General features: G+C 33.5%; 1 protein-coding gene across 4 annotated transcripts in view; it reads right to left on the bottom strand.

Annotated features, from left to right (window-relative positions):
- RBM46 (RNA binding motif protein 46) overlaps positions 1-18,740 on the bottom strand; it is a 64,132-nt gene that overhangs the window by 17,856 nt on the left and 27,536 nt on the right. For 3 of the 4 annotated variants that reach the window (XM_055336206.1, XM_055336204.1, XM_055336203.1), the window contains exons 2-4: positions 18,119-18,280; positions 14,488-14,955; positions 13,164-13,946 (exon numbers count right to left, since the gene is read on the bottom strand). In XM_055336206.1, the coding sequence (XP_055192181.1) occupies positions 13,164-13,946; positions 14,488-14,955; positions 18,119-18,269 (1,402 nt within the window). In that variant the 5' untranslated portion in view covers positions 18,270-18,280. Of the gene's footprint in view, positions 1-13,163; positions 13,947-14,487; positions 14,956-18,118; positions 18,294-18,740 lie in introns of those variants that run through there. The other variant, XM_055336205.1, reaches the window with a different exon arrangement.

The following is an 18,740-nucleotide window of genomic DNA, read 5'->3' on the forward strand; positions in this document are numbered from 1 at the left end:
TAATACACACATCTTTAATATAAAATCATCCATGACTCATGTCAAGTATTTCAAGGATTTCAATAAAACCATACTGATCATTTCTATTTAAATGAAATATAAGTATATATCATTCTGTTAACCACCATTCATAATGTAATCGTTCTGTGTCTGTACCTACCACCTCAGATATTTCCTTTCCAAACCTTTGTCACTTTCTGCTCAAAGTACAGTCTTTATCTTTCGTAAGAATGTTTATCTTTTAATCTTACAGCACATAGATAACTTTCAATTATTTGAAAAGCACTACATGCTAATTATTAAAGGAGGAGACAGTACTGACCTATATAAATGCAGGAAATAATAACAATTAAAAAAAATATGTACAAAAGTCCCTTGCCTTTACAATCCTGAGGGATCAAAAATTTTATAATAGTAAATAAACAGCAATTTAAAAATTACTAAATTGTTAATATTATACAGAACAAGTCATCCTCAGCAGTTACTTTGTCTAAGAAAAGCTTCATAACAAGGTAAGTCAATGAAATTAAGTAGAATATTCCAAGTAGAGTGAACAACACTAGGAAAGGCTTGGAAGTACCAATGAGCAATGTGAATCCAGATAACCAAAACAAGAGGTATTTGTCTATGGTTAGGTAAGATGGGGAAAACCAGGAGAGCATTCTGAACAAGAGAATGTAGAGTTCAGAGGACCTGATCATACCACAATAGCAAGCCATTGTTGGTTCCTGAACAAGGAAATAACAATGAAAAATCATAGATAAAATTGGAGTGAAAAACTGTATGGCTGAATTGTGTATTTGAGATGTTCTGAGTATAATCAAAGAGCAAAATGAAAGTACCAAACAAGGGACCATTAAATAGATATAAACAAACTCCACCTATGTGAAATTCTGTCTAGCATCTGATAGAGGTAAAAAAAAAAAAAAAAAAAAAAAAAAAAAAAGAACAAAAAACAAAACACATCATCTAACTGGTTGTCAATGCTTACTCTAAACTTAAAGATCCCAGTTACTTTGTAAACAAAGTATACTCACAAGATCTTTGTAATTTAGAATGACTCATTTAGGTTTGAAACAGATGTCCTAGGTCCACACTACACCGAATTGGTCTGATATACAGGCTTGTAGGACTGGTCAAGATAAAACTGTCTCTGAAAAGGAAGTAAAGCATGGAACAAAGACCCACTTCCTTCTATTTTAATTTTTAGGAGAATAATTGGCCAAAAATATTCTACAAGTTCATAGTCTGTTGTTTAACATCAGACTAAGGTCAGTTTTTCACTTGAATCACATGACATAACAAAGAACGGCAGCTAAGAGCACACAGAGTCTTAGCTAACTGGGGGATCCTGAACAAATGATTTAATCTACTAAAGCCTCAGTTTCTTCATTTGTTACCCAAAAAAGTATATAGACATTAAAGTAATATTTACCTCAAGCAAGTGCTATATAAAGGCATTTAGCATAAGTGCTAAATTTATAAATTTACTTATAAATTTATAAATTGTTAAGTGTTCAAAGAATCTGAACTTATTACTAGTAACATTTGTTATTATAAATGATTAGAAACGGTTGTCTTGGATTTGTTTTCTGAAAAAAATGTTACTTTTCAATACTTACATGGCACATTTTAATATACAAAAGGCACTACTGTGGGCTTTTTAACATTTTAACTCATTTAATACATATAATTACCCTACGAGATAAATACTGTCAACATTCCCATTTTACAGATGAGGACACCAAAGAACAAAGAGGTTAAAATAACTTTTCCAAATAAGTAAAGAAGCTGGGACACTAACTCAGGAAATTTGGCTCCAAATGCCATGCTCTTTTGGTCCATGAAGACTATATGTGGTACTAAATTTAAGTACTGAATTCCATTTTGCTGAAATTCTTTCTGAACACAATGTACTATTTCCTGACCCTCTCATCTCTGATTAGGTCAGGTCATCCAGTTATGTATTCTGGTACACCCTATATCTCCTTCACAAAGTTTATCAGAACTGTGACTGAGTATCTTCCTCATAGAATGTAAACTCTATGAAGGGAGCAACTGGGCCTGATTCACTACAGATCATCAGGACTTTACAGAGTGTTCAGTAAGTATTTATTGAATGAACCACATATTAACAAGGATTAACAATCAGTCAGGTGCCAGTTAATAAGCCAAAAAGGAGAACAGAAAGCCTAAAGAAGTGAATAATAATAAACAGAAAGGTTATCCATAGGCAAATAAGAATGCCAAAACCAAACTTTCTTATATTGAAGTTTCGAAAAGCACATTTTTCAGAGAGCTTCAAAACAGTTAAGGCTAATATACTCTTAAGCGGTGTTAAGGAAGATAATTCTAACTTCTAATTGTCTAGTAAAGAATCTTTCCTTTCCCTACACATTTGTTTGACAATATAAACGGATTTAAAACAAAGGTCAAAAAAAATTTTTTAATTACAAATTAAAAAATTAAAAAAATAAAAAAACCAAAGGTTAACTTTCTTTTCTTTTTTAACTAAGTGAAATAGAGCTTTTAGTTAGTACTTTAAAAACTTACATGGTTCTGGGTTGTATTAAATCATTATCTACTTCCTTGAAACTTCCCTCTGCTAGACTTAATTCTAACCCCTAGATTTCACATATTACAGTTTTTTTCCCAGGTGTCAGCTCCTCAAACATCTGAAGACAGTAATCGTATTTCCCCTGTAAATATCAGGATTTATAGAGACACCTGGGTGGCTCAGTAATTGAGCATCTGCCCTCAGCTCAGGGTATGATCCTGGGGTCCCAGTAGCAAGTCCTGAATCAGGCTCCCTGCATGGAGACTATTTCTCCCTCTGCCTATGTCTCTGCCTCTCTCTGTGTCTTTCATGAATAAATAAATAAAATCTTTTTTAAAAAATAGGATTTATAGACTAAAAAGTCCCAAATTCTTCAGTTGTTCACTGTCCTACTTTGCATTAGAGTTTCCAAGTTTTCCCTAGTTGTCAAGTTTTAATTAAACTTGGTGCCCAAAAAGAAACAAAACATTTCATACCTAGTCTGAACAGAATAAAAATATTTGGTCTGGAAACAACACAACTTTCCTATATTACCCTGAATTATAAGAATTTGAGAATCCCTAGAGTACAACTACTCATTCTAATTTTGATAAAATAATTTAAGTTCTTACTCTTGGCTGGCTGGCAAACTTTCATTCTTTGCCAAATTCTTTACTTCATTATAAAAGTATGTCATTAAAACAGAAGAATATATAAAATATATACAACTATAGTATTTACAAAATAAAAACATGTACTCACCACTCAGGTTTAGAAACAGAAAATTATCAGTAACTTAGAAGTCTCTTCTGCAGCATTTCTAATTTCTCCTTCTAACCCTTAACCATGATCCTACTTTTTAAGTGTTAAGCATTCCCTTGCTTTTCTCTATGGTTTTGCCACACATTCCTATATCCCTAAACAATAAATTCTTTAGTTTTGTTTGGCCTTATTTCTTTTTTCTTTTTTTTTTTTAAGATTTTGTTTATCTCTTCATGAGACACACAGAGAAAGAGGTAGAGACATAGGCAGAGGGAGCAGCAGGCTCCTCCCAGGGAGCCTGTGTAGGACTTGATCCTGGGACTCCAGGATCATGCCCTGAGCCAAATGCAGAAGCTCAACCGTTTGGCCTTATTTCCTACACATAATTTCCCATTGCTTCAATTCTTTCGATTTAAAATTTGAATCCTGGGGTGCCCAAGTGGCTCAGTCAGTTGGTTAAGCATCTGACTCTTGATTTAGGCTCAGGTCAGGATCTCAGGATCCTGGAATCCAGCCCTGTGTTGGGCTCTCTGATCAGTGGGGAGTCAGCTTGAGATTCTCTCCTCTTTCTCTGCCCTTCCCCACCGGCCCCTCACATATGCACATATGCACACTCTCTCTAAAATAAATAAATCTTTAAAATTTGAATCCTTTTGTATTTTACACATTTTTAATAATCCACTTCGTATCTTTCTTACAATGAAGTAAGGATTAAAGTGAATAACCCATCTACTACCAGCAAAAAAAAAAAAAAAGATAGAGGGAAGATAAATATTCTACTCAAGTTAATACACTCCACGAACATTAAGATAATGCCATCCTCCCCAATAGAAAACTGAGCTGAAGAGAAGTTTCCCACTTTTCCTAAGTTGGGTTTTATAATAGGGCTTTAGAATATATGTAAATTCCCTGAATTGATGAACCATATGTTTAAACAGCATTCCAGGATAAACAAATATAATTAAATAAATTAGCCAATTGTACTTGGTTTATTTAGTTTTGGTTTATTCATACTTCATATCTAAATATAAATATTTGGGAGGTGGCTACAGAATTGATCTTGTCATATACAGAATATTAGACTGAAGGAACTCAAAATAAAAATTACCTGAAAATGCAGTTAAAATCTTAAGGCAATGGACTAATTCCCTTAGTCACCAACTCAAATGAAAGAGTGCCTGATACCAGCAATCTACTTTTTTTTTTTTAATTTTTTTTTAATTTATTTTACGATACTCATACAGAGAGAGAGAGAGAGAGGCAGAGACACAGGCAGAGGGAGAAGCAGGCTCCATGCACCGGGAGCCCGACGTGGGACTCGATCCCGGGTCTCCAGGATCGCGCCCTGGGCCAAAGGCAGGCGCCAAACCGCTGCGCCACCCAGGGATCCCAGCAATCTACTTTTTGAAGCCTTAGAGGATTAATGAAAAAGCTTGTCCATCTTCCTCCCCAAGTCATGTTCACTAACGTAGCAACTCCTTGTGTGCACATGAACTACAATAAATACAAATAAATAAGTAAAAATAAAGTATAAAGTTTTTTAAAAATCAAGAGAAGTGAGATTTTTTAAAAACACTGGTGTGTATACACACACACACACACACACACACACACACATATATATAAACTTTTATTTATATAATAAAAGTAGATGACTGCAAAAAGACCAGGAAAATCACAAATAACCCAGATGCACTGCAATATAAGAAGTTAAAAATCTTAAGTCTACTACTAAGTAAATCAGGAAAAAAAATTTAAGAAATGGAAAACAAAAAACAATTATGACTATTTCATCATATTTGTAAATGCCCCTCACGAGCTAGGAGAGTGCTTTCATAGGGCAAGTATTCCTATTTTTGCTTAGTATCTCCTTTTTGCCTCTAGTTCGTAAGAGAAAAGGATAAACTTTCCATTGTTCTGACACCATCACTATTTCTGTACTTGATAAAGCTAAATTTCATACCAAGGAATCCCTAAGGGATTCTTGAGCACTCAAGAAAACTTAATTTTGAGACCTCAAGGAAACATACACACATAATATACACAGGTAAGAATCATTTAAATTAGTAAGTATGTCCCTGCTTAAATTATTTTTTCACTTTTGGCAAAAATTGTTAACTTTATAGTACAGAATACAACTTTAAAACTGTTTTCCAAAGATTCATAATGGCTTACTTGGAATCTTATAAACTCTGTGCTTCAAATAATCTATAGTTTTCACAAATTCATAACTATAGATTTGATCACTCTTAAACCAAAATTAACACAGCAATGGGAGAAAAAAAAAAAACCACACATATGGCACATAAGCCGCAAAGTTATTTGTTTACCCCATAACCTGGCCAGTAAACAAGCAGACTGGAACATGTATTGCTGAAACAAAGGTAACAAGAAAAAATATTAAGTTAAAAGGCTTGCATTGCAGTCTTACAAAAATTACATAACAAAACAAGATTACAAAAAAAAAGTTTAAAAAGCATTTCTAGTAATATCCTTAGAAAATATAATGAAAAAAAAAATCAAAGGGAATAAAGGGGAAAGGAGAAAAAAAGAGTGGGAAATATCAGGGAAGGAGACAGAACATGAAGACTCCTAACTCTGGGAAACGAACTAGGGGTGGTGGAAGGGGAGGTGGGAGGGGAGTGGGGGTGACTGGGTGATGGGCACTGAGGGGGGCACTTGATGGGATGAGCACTGGGTGTTATTCTATATGTTGGCAAATTGAACACCAATAAAAAATAAATTTATATTTAAAAAAAGAAAATCAAAAAGTGCAAAAGGTGGAGGTCAACACAGATATATACTGTATAAGGCAGCTGGAATTGTACATCCTAGTTTACATTATTTTTACTTATTCAAGTTTACTCAAATGCAAATCCCTTGAGTTAATCTGCATAGAAAAATCAAGCTATGCTGTTTAAACACAAGAGACTTCAGTGTACGCTCTCCAAATTATCAGGCAATTCAATCACAACAGATTTTTCCTAATGATTGCATTCCTATATACTTTTTAACCTAAAGTTGTAGATACAATTATAGTAGAATTCATTATCAGTGTGGTATACAGATACTATTTACTGAATCAAAACAACACAGGAGAGTATATAGACAAATAAATCACTTTCTTAAAATTTGAACTATATTATGTATTTTAAAAAACCTACATATAGGTCATTTTTATAGTTCAAATGTCACTATGAGATATACAATGGCTCACATGTAACTAGCATATCTTCAGACAAATACCACATATTTAAAGAGTAAGGGAATCTGAGTACTTATTAACTTCTAATTAGATGGTAGAACTAAAGTGTTTTTATTGTTGTTTACTTTTATTTTGAATCCCCAGAGGTAAAAACACCATTCTTGGACATAGTGCACTACTATGTCTTGCAAAGAGGATGTAGTTCCTCTAGAACAGAGGATAAATTGGCTCTAGAGTAGATGATACATCTGAAATTAACTCACAGAAGTAGACGCTATTTGTAATCTAACCAAAAGGCCTGGAAGCAACTGACACTGAATAATTTTTAAGTAATTAAAAGCACAGATAATTACTTAAATAAAATCATAGTAAAACTGTTTTTCCAAAACATTTTCTGTCAACATTCACTAGTCCACTTACTAAATTATATTGCTCTATTATAAGCAATTGTTGTCTACTAAATTTTAAATAGGAAACAGAAATAACGGCACAACAGGCAGAAGACTAATGCAGCTTTTCACATAGATTTTACTGACTCTAACCCTCTCTTCCAAAAATAAGCCACAAAGGAGAGAAAAATAAATGTAACACTGAAATTCCTTTCAACGCCATGCTAAAAAATATATTTAGGTGACATCATGTGGCAAAATTAGAAACTGCTGCTGACATCTAAGAATAGAGTATACGTGCAAAATTTATTGTGGCGTTTGATATGAGAGGGGAATACTTACAAACCATTACTTCTTAAATATTAAATGACAAAATCAGATGTTAAATTTCAAAATAAAGCAGTTGCACCTGTTAAAATGTGTATTAGAACAATTATTTTAGGAATGTATTAACCAAAGATATGAAAGAAAAAGGGATCAAACAGGATTAAATAAATAGATAAAGCAAATGAAATCACAGATCACATTAGCCAGTTAATAACTATGGAACAAATACTGACACATGATGTTTTAATACACATCATTATTTTCCTATATTTTCTGTTGCAAAAGAAAACAAATTTCCAAACTTTTAAGTAATTAGGTTGTTTTATACAATCTTGGTTTTGATTAGATTTAACTGAAAAATTCAGGGAAGGAAATAACCAAAAAGCAATTATTTGTCATCATGCAAATAAAACAGGTGACTCTTTCCTGGTTTTTTTTTTTTTTTTTCCAAATCAGTTGTTCTGTGAAGTAGACAGATAAAAGCTTTCAATTAAATACAGGAAGGGATACTAAACTGAAAGTTAATTATTGCAAAAGCAACTCTTGTTTTCAAACTATTTGAACTCAAATATATATTTTGGTATAGTTTTTTAAAATTCAAGTATTATGTTTGGCCCTTCATAAGATTTTCACTGTATTTTAAACAAAATCATAAATTGGGGGGGATAAAGGAATCATTAAAGCTCACTAAGTAAAACCCTGATACTTTAGAGGTGAAGGCACTGAGGTCCCCAAAGAGTGAATGATTCATTTGCCATCCAAGATCATGGTTTGTTGGTGGTTGAGGTTACACGTTCTTCTATTTTTACTCAATACTCTATGTTAAATAAGCTGCTTCTCTCACATTACTAACTCCATGATAATTATGGTTCATTAATACAGCAGTGTTAGTAAGATAAGAATTATGAGTAATACCAGATGATGATATTTCAGGAAAAAATACAAGTTTCAAGAGGAACAGAAATATGTTTTCATGAGCACTAGGCCCCCTAGAGGGTCAAAGATACATAGTTGAGTTAATGGAATTTTCATTTCACCATTTGGTCATATGAAAGCAAATTAATGTACAAATGTTGGTGCTATTCCTACTTCTTATTTAAGTGAATTTTATAGCAAATTGTTTTATTCTTTATATCAATTTCAAACAGTATCATCAAAGTTAGGTCCGTAACTAAAACTGGAAAAGATAACTTTCTAAAAGTATTACTTTTTAAATTACTTATAATAAATTTTGTTATGATACAACCATTTTATGTATTTAGCTTAAGTGTCTCCCAAAAGTATTAGCTAAATTTAAAGAGTTTCTGTTTCAAAGCAATTTATTAGATATTTTTAAAATCAAAATTTTATTTTTGCATTTCTGCCCATCAATCTGGAAATGATAGCTCAGAAGAAAAAAAGCACCAATTATTTTTCAGATTAAAACTTCTCACAAGTTTTACTTTCATCCTATTGTGTCTTCTATTTTATAACTGTCAACCAAATTACAAGTAATAGCAAAAATCAAAACCTAATTTTAATGATAGTAAAGGGATAGCAAACATAATGGCTATCATGCTTAGAATATATATCTAAATATTTTGTCACTCTATAACTAGAAAAATTAAAAATTCTAATGATGTATGTCATTACACAGTCAAATATGAGAAGCAATATGCAAGTCAGCCACAAAGTGAATACTGGAAACAGAATGTAAAGGAGATATTAAAAAGAAGACCATAAAATGACACGTAAAATAGTCCACACAAATTAAGATCAATTCATCCAGAAAAAAAAATCACTTGCTCAGAAGAAAAGCAACTAAAGCCACATAGTTGTACTAAAAAAATAAACAAACAAAAACAATTTGCAAAGTTTTAAAAAGCAAGACTGGTGAAATTTCAATTAACCAAAGGCCACATCCTCTCAATTTCTAATCTTTAAAATCAACTGAAATCACCAAAGCAAACACTATACACAACTGTTTGCCACTTAACCCACCACCATGCTATTTTTCTAGCAAGAATTTGCATACATTGTACTCCTCTGCCCATAAACTCTCCTCAAGATTTACAACTCAAATCAGGTGGGAGGTATGCCCTTCCTTTGTACTCTACAACCTCCGCAGGGTTTGTGTCTGCTTTTTTCAGTAAATCATGAGGCCTTAAGACCAAAAACAGTATTTTATTTGTGTTTATCTCCTGATACTTAGAATAGTATGCTTAGTACGTGAGAGGCATTCAAGTTCTTTAATTAAACTTCATCCATCATAGGCAAAACAACAGCATACAAGTCAGATGAAATTCAATCAATGGCACTAGCTGCTTTGTGACAGAGGTTCTCTAGTCCTGTTTGAAAGTTTTGTGTGGTCATACAAGTAAAAAACTGCCACTTACATTGGTATTAAACACAGAAATAAGAAAAGAAACGCCTTGCCTTCAATTAGTTGTTAATGAATTATTTAACAAGGTGAATTGTCAATAACACACTTGAGGCTACCTTCCTCCTTCCAGTAAGTATTCTCCAGGACTTTCTTTCTTCAAAGCTATAATTCTCCAGGACGTTCCTTTATTTCCTTTATTTTGCTTATCCCACTTAGGTGGTGAAGAATCCTCCAGGGGAAAGCAGTGGCAAAATTGGAAGGCCCATATTCAAAACAGAGGCAAAGTTTTAGGAATAGCAAGATTATTCACACGATAGTCTGATCCATTATTAAACAGATACAAAATTATGAGATAGAAAATGCTTATTTAAAGAAGATACTGAATGACCCACAATGTCTCCATACATCAAATACTTAGTACAGAAACTCTTAGCCTATAAGTATATATTCTATGTATTAAACCCACTGAGTATCCCACATATCATAGGTTCCTAAATATAAACAGGTAACAATTTCTTATCCCATTGGTTGGGTGATCAATTTCCAGTGAGGTTAGGGAAATCATTATCTGACATTATGAAGATGAAGATAGTCTCCAACTTTCACATCAAAAACAAAACAAAACAAAACAAAAAACCAAAAAAAAAAAAAAAAAACCAAAGCATTCAATTTTGGCATTAATCCCAAGCTTTTAGTTTCATCTATTGAAGTATTTTGCTTAAAACAGAGTTCACTTTAAATGGGACCAAAAAACCCAAAATTTTTTAAAATTTGATTTTAAAGTACTACTCACCAAGAACTTTTGGGGTTCTGCTAAGAAGTAAACTATCTGATCTCTAATACTCGTTTAGGTAACTTATTATGCCTTTAAGAAAACTATTTTCCTCATAACACCAATGATAATCATTTAACTAAAAGTATCATTTTTCCTCTTTTACTTTTCAAACCTGAAAATGGGCATGGTAACACCAAAACAATGTGGATATTAAAAGTACATTCTTAAAAGATTCTGAAATAAAAAGATAAATACCATATCACATATAATAATCAAAGATGATCAAGGCTGGATAATAATGCTCAAAACAGCATCAAACTGAAAGGGTTAACAGAAGGGTATCAAAACAAACTAAAAAAAATAAAAATAAAAAAAATTACTACACGGAAAGAAGACATCTTAAAATGGTAGTTAAATTCACTGCCTAGAGAGAGAGAATTCTTTAAGAAAACAGAGCCAAAAGATGATTTAATATTTAATGAACTCTATTTGAGAGATTCCAGGAACCAATAACCATCTCTCAAGATCTCAGGAAAACCCAATGCTTGAAACATGTAAATATTTAGCAGAATATGAAGAACACACCACCACTACCAACTGATCTCAGCCCTTAACCACCCAATAAAACTTTGCAACTTTTAGATAAAAGAATTTGCACCTAAAAAGACATCAACTCTTTAAAGCCCAGAGACTCCAATATTAACAGAAGTAAAAAGCAAGTCAGAATACTGCCACAACAATATTCAAGCTATATGTATCTTAATCTCCCATATAGCAACATGTAACCCTCTTGGCTATCTATAGCTCCTGCCCTATTTTAGTAACCTCCAAAAGTGAGGCATTTGTTTTCTGACCAAAGATTCCTTGACTCCTAATTTATGATTCCTATACTTCCCTAAATTCTATCCCTCCTTCTCCTCAGCTGCCTCTACTCAACCTTCTCTCACATTTCTAGTCAACTCCAATAAGGATTTTTATGTTACACCCTGAAGACAAGGCCTTAGGCCTTGTATACAGCATCCAAATAAGCCCTAGTGTTTAACATTTTTGGCTTGTATCTTAGGTCTTTTCTCTTAGGTAATTAGGAACTGAGAAAATGCATGAAACACAAATTGTCCATTTTTTAAAAGTAGCTTTTACATAAAATTGATAAAGTCTGAAATAGATGACTAAACTGTGCCAAGTATTTCATTTATTGAAGCTAATTTCATCCCTAAATAACAAAATTAAGTTGTGAATACTATACTTGAACAGGGATTTTCTTTGGAAACTATAAGGTCATTAGAAGTTAACTATGGGAGCAACCCGGGTGGCTCAGTGGTTTAGCGCTGCCTTAGGCCCAGGGTGCGGTCCTGGAGACTTGGGATCAAGTCCCACGTCGGGCTCCTGGCATGGAATGGAGCCTGCTTCTCCCTCTGTCTGTGTCTGTGAAAACCTTGCTCAGCAACTAATTACCTATACTCCACTCCAAAAAATAATTTGATCCATTTTTCTCTAAGGACCCTAATTTGAATTACTTGCTGTTCAAGTCATTTTATCTTTAACCTAAATTGTCTTTATTAAAACAAAAAATGGAAGGCTTCTATTTTGTGCATTAACAAAAATTATACCTAAGAATTTATTAAATTTCAAGACTGTAAAATTCTCAACTATCTCCAACTGAGTTATTACTGAGGACACTACCGAAAAGTTTCTTTGAAAGAAACCTACCCTTCTGCCCTAAAATTCTGAATATCCAAGTCTCGTAAAAATATGCATACCCTGGGAGTGGCTATGATAGATGAGCACTGTATAAAATACATCCGTACAATGTATAAAGTTCTCTCCCCTTGACAGTGGTTTTCCTTTTAGACTGCCTTACCTTTAATAAATCTGAGACTACCCATTTTAAATAAGCTTCAGCTGTATGGTTCTGCAACCATAAAATAAATCAATTTTAAACTAAGAGTTTGACAATTATAATCAAGAAACAATTATAATCGATCGTAGGGGACTCTTCCTTCTTACCGTTATTTTTAAGGAAACCACTATCCTTCTAATGTCATTTGGGGCACAAAATAATCACCAACTGAAATCTATAGCTAAGTTAAACAAAAAAAAAAAAAGAAAAAGTGGGGGCAGGGAACTAACATAACAATAAAAAACAGAAGAAAATACCAGAGTGATACTGCATCTCTTCCTTCACAATGCCAAATATTTTGTTACCATATGACCCAAAGCCTTTTTAACTATCCCTCAAAGGCTTTAGAGAAACCTTTCTTCAAGGCATGAAATTAAACAGGAAAATGGTCATAAACATCTCTTAGTGATGCTTTTTGTCTTTCATGAGTAATAATGATGAATTTCCAGATTGGTGAGCATAAGGCTGTGTCTACACATCACCCACCTGAAATACCTCAGATTTTACCAACTCCCTACTGATGCCCCTCAAAATGACTACTGTGTAGACTTCACCAAAGATGTGGGGACACTCTTAGAAACTGGCTTAAAGTAACATCCTATAATTTATATGGAAATGATCAAATGAGAATTAGTCATTATAAAAACAACAAATTAATGAAATAAGATCATGAACTCTACAAAATAAATCAAAACCAAATTTTCCCCTACGTAAGCAATGTTTAAAAAGCTAAATATAGGAAGATTATGCAAGAGAAAAGTCTCAACAAAATTTACCATGAATTCATAAAATTGAGGTAAAATTCAGGTTAAACATCACAAATTCTAAATAATTCAAACTAATTTATAATAATACTACTTCCTCATTTCATATTCTACGATATTATTTAAAGTATTTCTAAACTTACCCAAATGAAGTAATGTAAACTGGGCTGCCAGTTCCTTTGCATCTTCTAATGTAGTACAGAGTTTGTCTGGCATAAAGTAACTCTGGGATCCATTTGCAATAGCAGGAATAACAATTTTATATACCAAGAGTACTTTCCCATCTTGACTTGTTGTTGAATATAAATAATATTCTGGTGGTGCCCAATTATTTTTGTTGCAGTAATAATCCAAATGCATTACTGCAGAATTGAAATGATTGGATTTTAAAGAATACATGCTAATTGGAGTAAGCTTTGTTCCAGGAAAAAATGGATAAGTGCATCTTTCGATTTCAGGGGGGCTTGGGCTATGCTGACCATTGAGACGAGCTGGAAGAGTTGGTGGTTTGCCTAGAGTTTTTGGGTGGCTCTCTTCTTTGTTAGAAAACACAATCAGGTTTTCAGAATTAGGGCTAATCTGACCATTAAGATGCTGTCTCCAAGTGTTTTCTTTATTTACTGGTTTTGCCAGTGTTACCTCAATACTTGCTCCATCAATGCATTTTCCATTCATAACAGACATAGCAGCCACTGCATCTTCTCGGTTGAAAAAGTGAACAAAAGCATAATCTCTAAGTTTCTTTACTCGTTCAACTGCACCAGGTTTGAATTTGTTGAATTCTGCTTTAATAGTCTCCTCTGTAGTTGAGATCATTAAATTTCTTACATAGAGAACTTTAACTCTCTGCATGGTTTCCTCATCAACCTCTTTCTCTGGGTCAGCCCAATCTACCTGAATGGTATGGCCCCATAGTTGGAAGGTACCTATAAAAAAAGAAATTAACCTGAAGACAATTAAAACAACTAAAGGAAAAAAAAATAAAACAACTAAAGGTCAAAAACTATTAAACAAAACTTTCTCCAGAGAAGCAGGAACACAAATACCTATCAGTATACTTGATTAAACATTAGTTTCTCACAAGAAAACCTTCATGAAAGTTTTTACTAAGGCAAACAAACCCCAGCTAGAATTTACAGTACAATTCATTTCAAGAGTCAACAGTACAAAGACACTTCAAAAACACTTTTACCAGAAGAATTAGGTACTGTCCTTTGGATTTTTATCAAACAACAATTAATTCCACCAAAAAAGTGTATACAATCAGTAAATTAGTATATAACTACAGATAATGACTCATAAGAACAACTTCTGGCCTTCTTAGAACCCTTATTTCACTTCTTACTCAAAAAATCTACCTCTTTAAGGACATCACATATTTTCAAAATATTGATCTATGAGGTGTCATTCTTCCATGTTTATACTAAGGCTAATATAAAAAAATAAACTTCAGAAGGACAAGTTTACCTGGAATTAGTTTTCTCCTAGCCATAGCAGCAGCTCTGTGAGATTCATATTCAACAAATGCAAAACCACGATTTTTGGTTTTATCAGTTGCACTTGGATAAACAATGACATCTACAACTCCTTCTGTAACTTTCTTCATTTCATCCAAAATTTCTTCTTTCTTCTTTTCCTTAGGAATAGCTCCAATAAATAATCTGCAATTATCCAAGCTTACACACACACCAATAAACTTCCCTGGTCGAATCTCATAATTATTAAGAATTCTGATGGCTAACTGAGCCTCTTCTTTTGTAGTGTACATCACGAAAGCATACCCTCGATTTTCACCACTAAATTCCATCATAAGTCGAAATTCATATATCTTTCCAGCTCTTTCAAATACAGGAACTAACTCATCTTCATACATATCACGAGGTATTTTCCCTACAAAAACTTCACAGCCTCTAGGTGGAGGGGGACCTTCCCAACCTGAAAGTCAAAAATAAACAAATTCTAGTTAACATATTTATATGCACTATTCAATGATCATTCATTCCACAAATTTACTGTGCTTTCTATGTGCTGTGCACCACTCCAGATGTTGAGGATACAAATGAACGAAACAGAAGACCTTTCCCTCATAGGCTTAAATTCAATAGAGAAAAGAGGCCATGATTGGTAAGGGCTATGAAAAAAAAAAAAAAAAAAGGCCACACAAGAGTTGATATTTTTGGTAGTCAGGTAAACCTTCTCTGAGAACATGAGGTTTAAACAGAGACCTGAATAAAATGAGGGAATAAGCCTTCAGAACATATCATTAAGAAAAAGCAAGTGTTTTATATATTAAAACAACATCAAGTGCATAGGCCTGTATGGCTAATGAGTACTTGAGGTAGTATTAAAGTGGTGGGCATTGCAGCCATCCATGTGGCTACAGGCCAGATTTTAAGTCTAACAGGAAGATAATTGGAGAGTTATGAGCAAATAAGTTATACTAGCTACTAGAACAGCAAAACATATTTAGATAGCTGTTTCCATCTGGTTTGCCTCTAGTATAAACACCACTCCTCTACTCACTGCTCTTTCAAAATCCTCCCCAAAACAACCTCTCCTTTAATAGTTAAAGTATTCTTTCCCCCGTAACTCAATCCTGACTTCTTTATAAACCTAACTAGAACACCTGAAAGACTCCACCAAAAATTGCTGGAACTGATACACAAATTCAGTTGCAAGATATAAAATCAATGTACAGAAATCTGCTGCATTTCTATACAAAAATAATGAAGCAGCAGAAAGAGAAATCAAGGAATTGATTCCATTTAAACTGCACCAAAAATCACAGATATTCTTAGATACCTAAGAATAAACCTAACCAAAGAGGTAAAAGATCTATACTCTGAAAACTATAGAATGCTCATGAAAGAAAATGAAGAGGACACAGAGAAATGGAAAAACATCCCATGCTCACGGATTGGAAAAACAAATATTGTTAAAATGTCTATATTACCCGAAGCAATCTATACATTTAATGCAATCCTTATCAAAATACTAGTAGCATTTTTCACATAACTAGAACAAAAAAAAATCTGAAAATTTGTATGTAACCACAAAAGACCCCAATTAGCCAAGGCAATCATGAAAAAGGGAAAAAAGCTGGAAGTATGATTCTGGACTTCAAGCTATATTACAAAGCTGGAGTCATCAAGACAGTATGGTACTGGCACAAAAAGATACATAGCCCAGTGGAACAGAAAACCCAAAAATGGACCCACAACTATATGTTCAACTAATTTTTGACAAAGCAGGAAAGAATATCCAATGGAAAAAAGTCTCTTCAGCAAACGATATTGAGAAAGCAAAATGTCAGACGACAACATTCCGAAGAATAAAATTGTACTACTTCCTTAATACCACACATAAAAATAAATTCAAAATGTATGAAAGACCTAAGTGGGAGACAGAAAAACATCAAAAGCCTAGAAGTGAATACAGGCAGCAAACTCTTTGATCTCAGCCATAGGAACTTTTTTTTTTTTTAAGATTTTATTTATTTATTTACTTATTTATTTAGGGAAAGTGCACACATATGCATGGAAGCCTGAGTGAGGGGAGGGACAGAGGGAAAAGGAAAAAGAACTTCAATCAGACTCCAAACTGAACAGAGAGCCCGACATGAGGCTCAATCTCATGACCTTGAGATCACGATCTGAGCTAAATCAAAAGTCCGATGCCTAACCAACTGAGTCCCTGAAGCACCCCACTATAGCAACTTCTTACTAGACACATCTCTGGAGGCAAGGAAAACAAAAGCAAAAATGAACTATTGGAATTTCATCAAAATAAAAAGCTTCTGCACAGTGAAGGAAATAATCAATTAAAGGAAAAGGCTGCCTATGGAATGGGAGAAGATATTTAAATAACATCTAATAACGGATTAGTATCCAAAATCTATAAAGAACTTATCAAATTTGGCACCCCAAAAAACAAATAATCCAGTTAAGAAATGGGCAAAAGATATGAATAGACATTTTTCCAAAGAAGACATCCAGATGGCCAAAAGACATGTGAAAAAATGCTCCCCATCACTTATCACCAGGGAAATACAAATCAAAACTACAATACGATTCCATCTCACACCTGTCAGAATGGCTGAAATTAACAACACAAGAAAAAACAAATGATGGCAAAGATGCCAAGAAAATGGAACCCTCTGATACTGTTCATGGGAATGTAAACTGGTGCAGCCACTCTAGAAAACAGGAAGTTCCTTAAAAAGTTAAAAATAGAACTACCCCATGACCCAGCAGTTGCACTACTGGATACACAGGATACAAAAAATACTGATTTGAAGGGGCACATACACCCCAATGTTTATAGCAGCATTTATCAACAAGAGCCAAATTATGTAAAGAGCCTAAATGTCCATCAATTGATGAATGGATAAAGATGTGGTATACACACACACACACACACACACACACACACAATATGGGATATTACTCAGTCATCAAAAAGAATGAAATTTTGCCATTTGCAATAACGGATGGAGCGAGGGTATACTATGCTAAGTGAAATAAATCAGTCAGAAAAAGACAAATACCATATGATTTCATTCATATGTGGAATTTAAGAAACAAAACAGAGGAATATAGAGGAAGGGAAAAAAAAGAGAGGGAAGCAAACCATAAGAAACTCTTAACTACAGAGAACAAACTGAGGGTTGCTAGAGCCGGGGAGTATAGGGGTTATTACCTGGTGATAGGTATTAAGGAGGGCCCTTGCTGCATTAAGCACTGAGTATTATATGTAAGTGTTGAATCGCTGAATTCTAACCCTGAAACCAATATTACACTATATGTTATATATGTTAACCAACTAGAATTTAGTAAAAATTTGGGGAAAAAAACCTCGCAAACCCAACTTCCTTCTCAACTATTTCTTAAATCAAGAGCAGAGATGAAAAAAAATAATAATAAAAGAATCAAACATGCATAACATACACAATCTACCTCTTTTCCCTCACAACAGTAAAAACGATTGCTAAGGTCTTAAAGCAGTTATAAGGAAAGAACTATTGTTCGGCATACTTATGGATATGTATACCTAATGTACATTAAAGATTCAATTTTTTTGAACATAAATAAATCCACACCTGGAGGAGGACCACCAAATTTTCTTTGCCCATTCTCTTGAACCATGTTGTAACCAGTCTTTTCCATCAAAGCAAGTAATGCTGCCTCATTCTGAGTACCGGTTCTGACTTTACTGCATCCATTTGTTCCATCTATGCTTTCTTCATTCATGGTTGCAGTTCCTAAAACAAAATTCAAAAATAATGTTTATGACATGAAGCCACAGAGCTCTGTGAAGGATTTCTTTGGGTTGCAAGGAACCAAAAACATTTGTGGATGCTACATTTGGTGATCACTACAGTCCTGCCCACAAAGTTCTGCTCCACAAATGGAAGCTAGAAATTTCATTTAATGTCACTGATCAATCAAGCAGTACCTTTAGAAAGTCTAAGCTACAAGAAAGGGAGGCAAAAGTAAAAAAGAGAAAAGAACAAAAAAAAAAAAAAAGAAAAGAAAAGAAAAAAAGAAAAAACAAATAAGTGAAAAGGAATTAGCAAAGAAAAAAAGCAAAAGAAGTAACAAAATAAATATACTGCCATTAATGAATATGACCACTGCTGATCGATACAGCCAAAATTTAAGTTTTTTATCATATAGGCCAATTGGATTTTACTGTGCCTTACATTTTTCGGATAAATGTAG

Source organism: Nyctereutes procyonoides, unplaced genomic scaffold, assembly GCF_905146905.1.
Source record: "Nyctereutes procyonoides isolate TBG_1078 unplaced genomic scaffold, NYPRO_anot_genome, whole genome shotgun sequence".
In the NCBI taxonomy this organism is placed as follows: domain Eukaryota; kingdom Metazoa; phylum Chordata; class Mammalia; order Carnivora; family Canidae; genus Nyctereutes; species Nyctereutes procyonoides.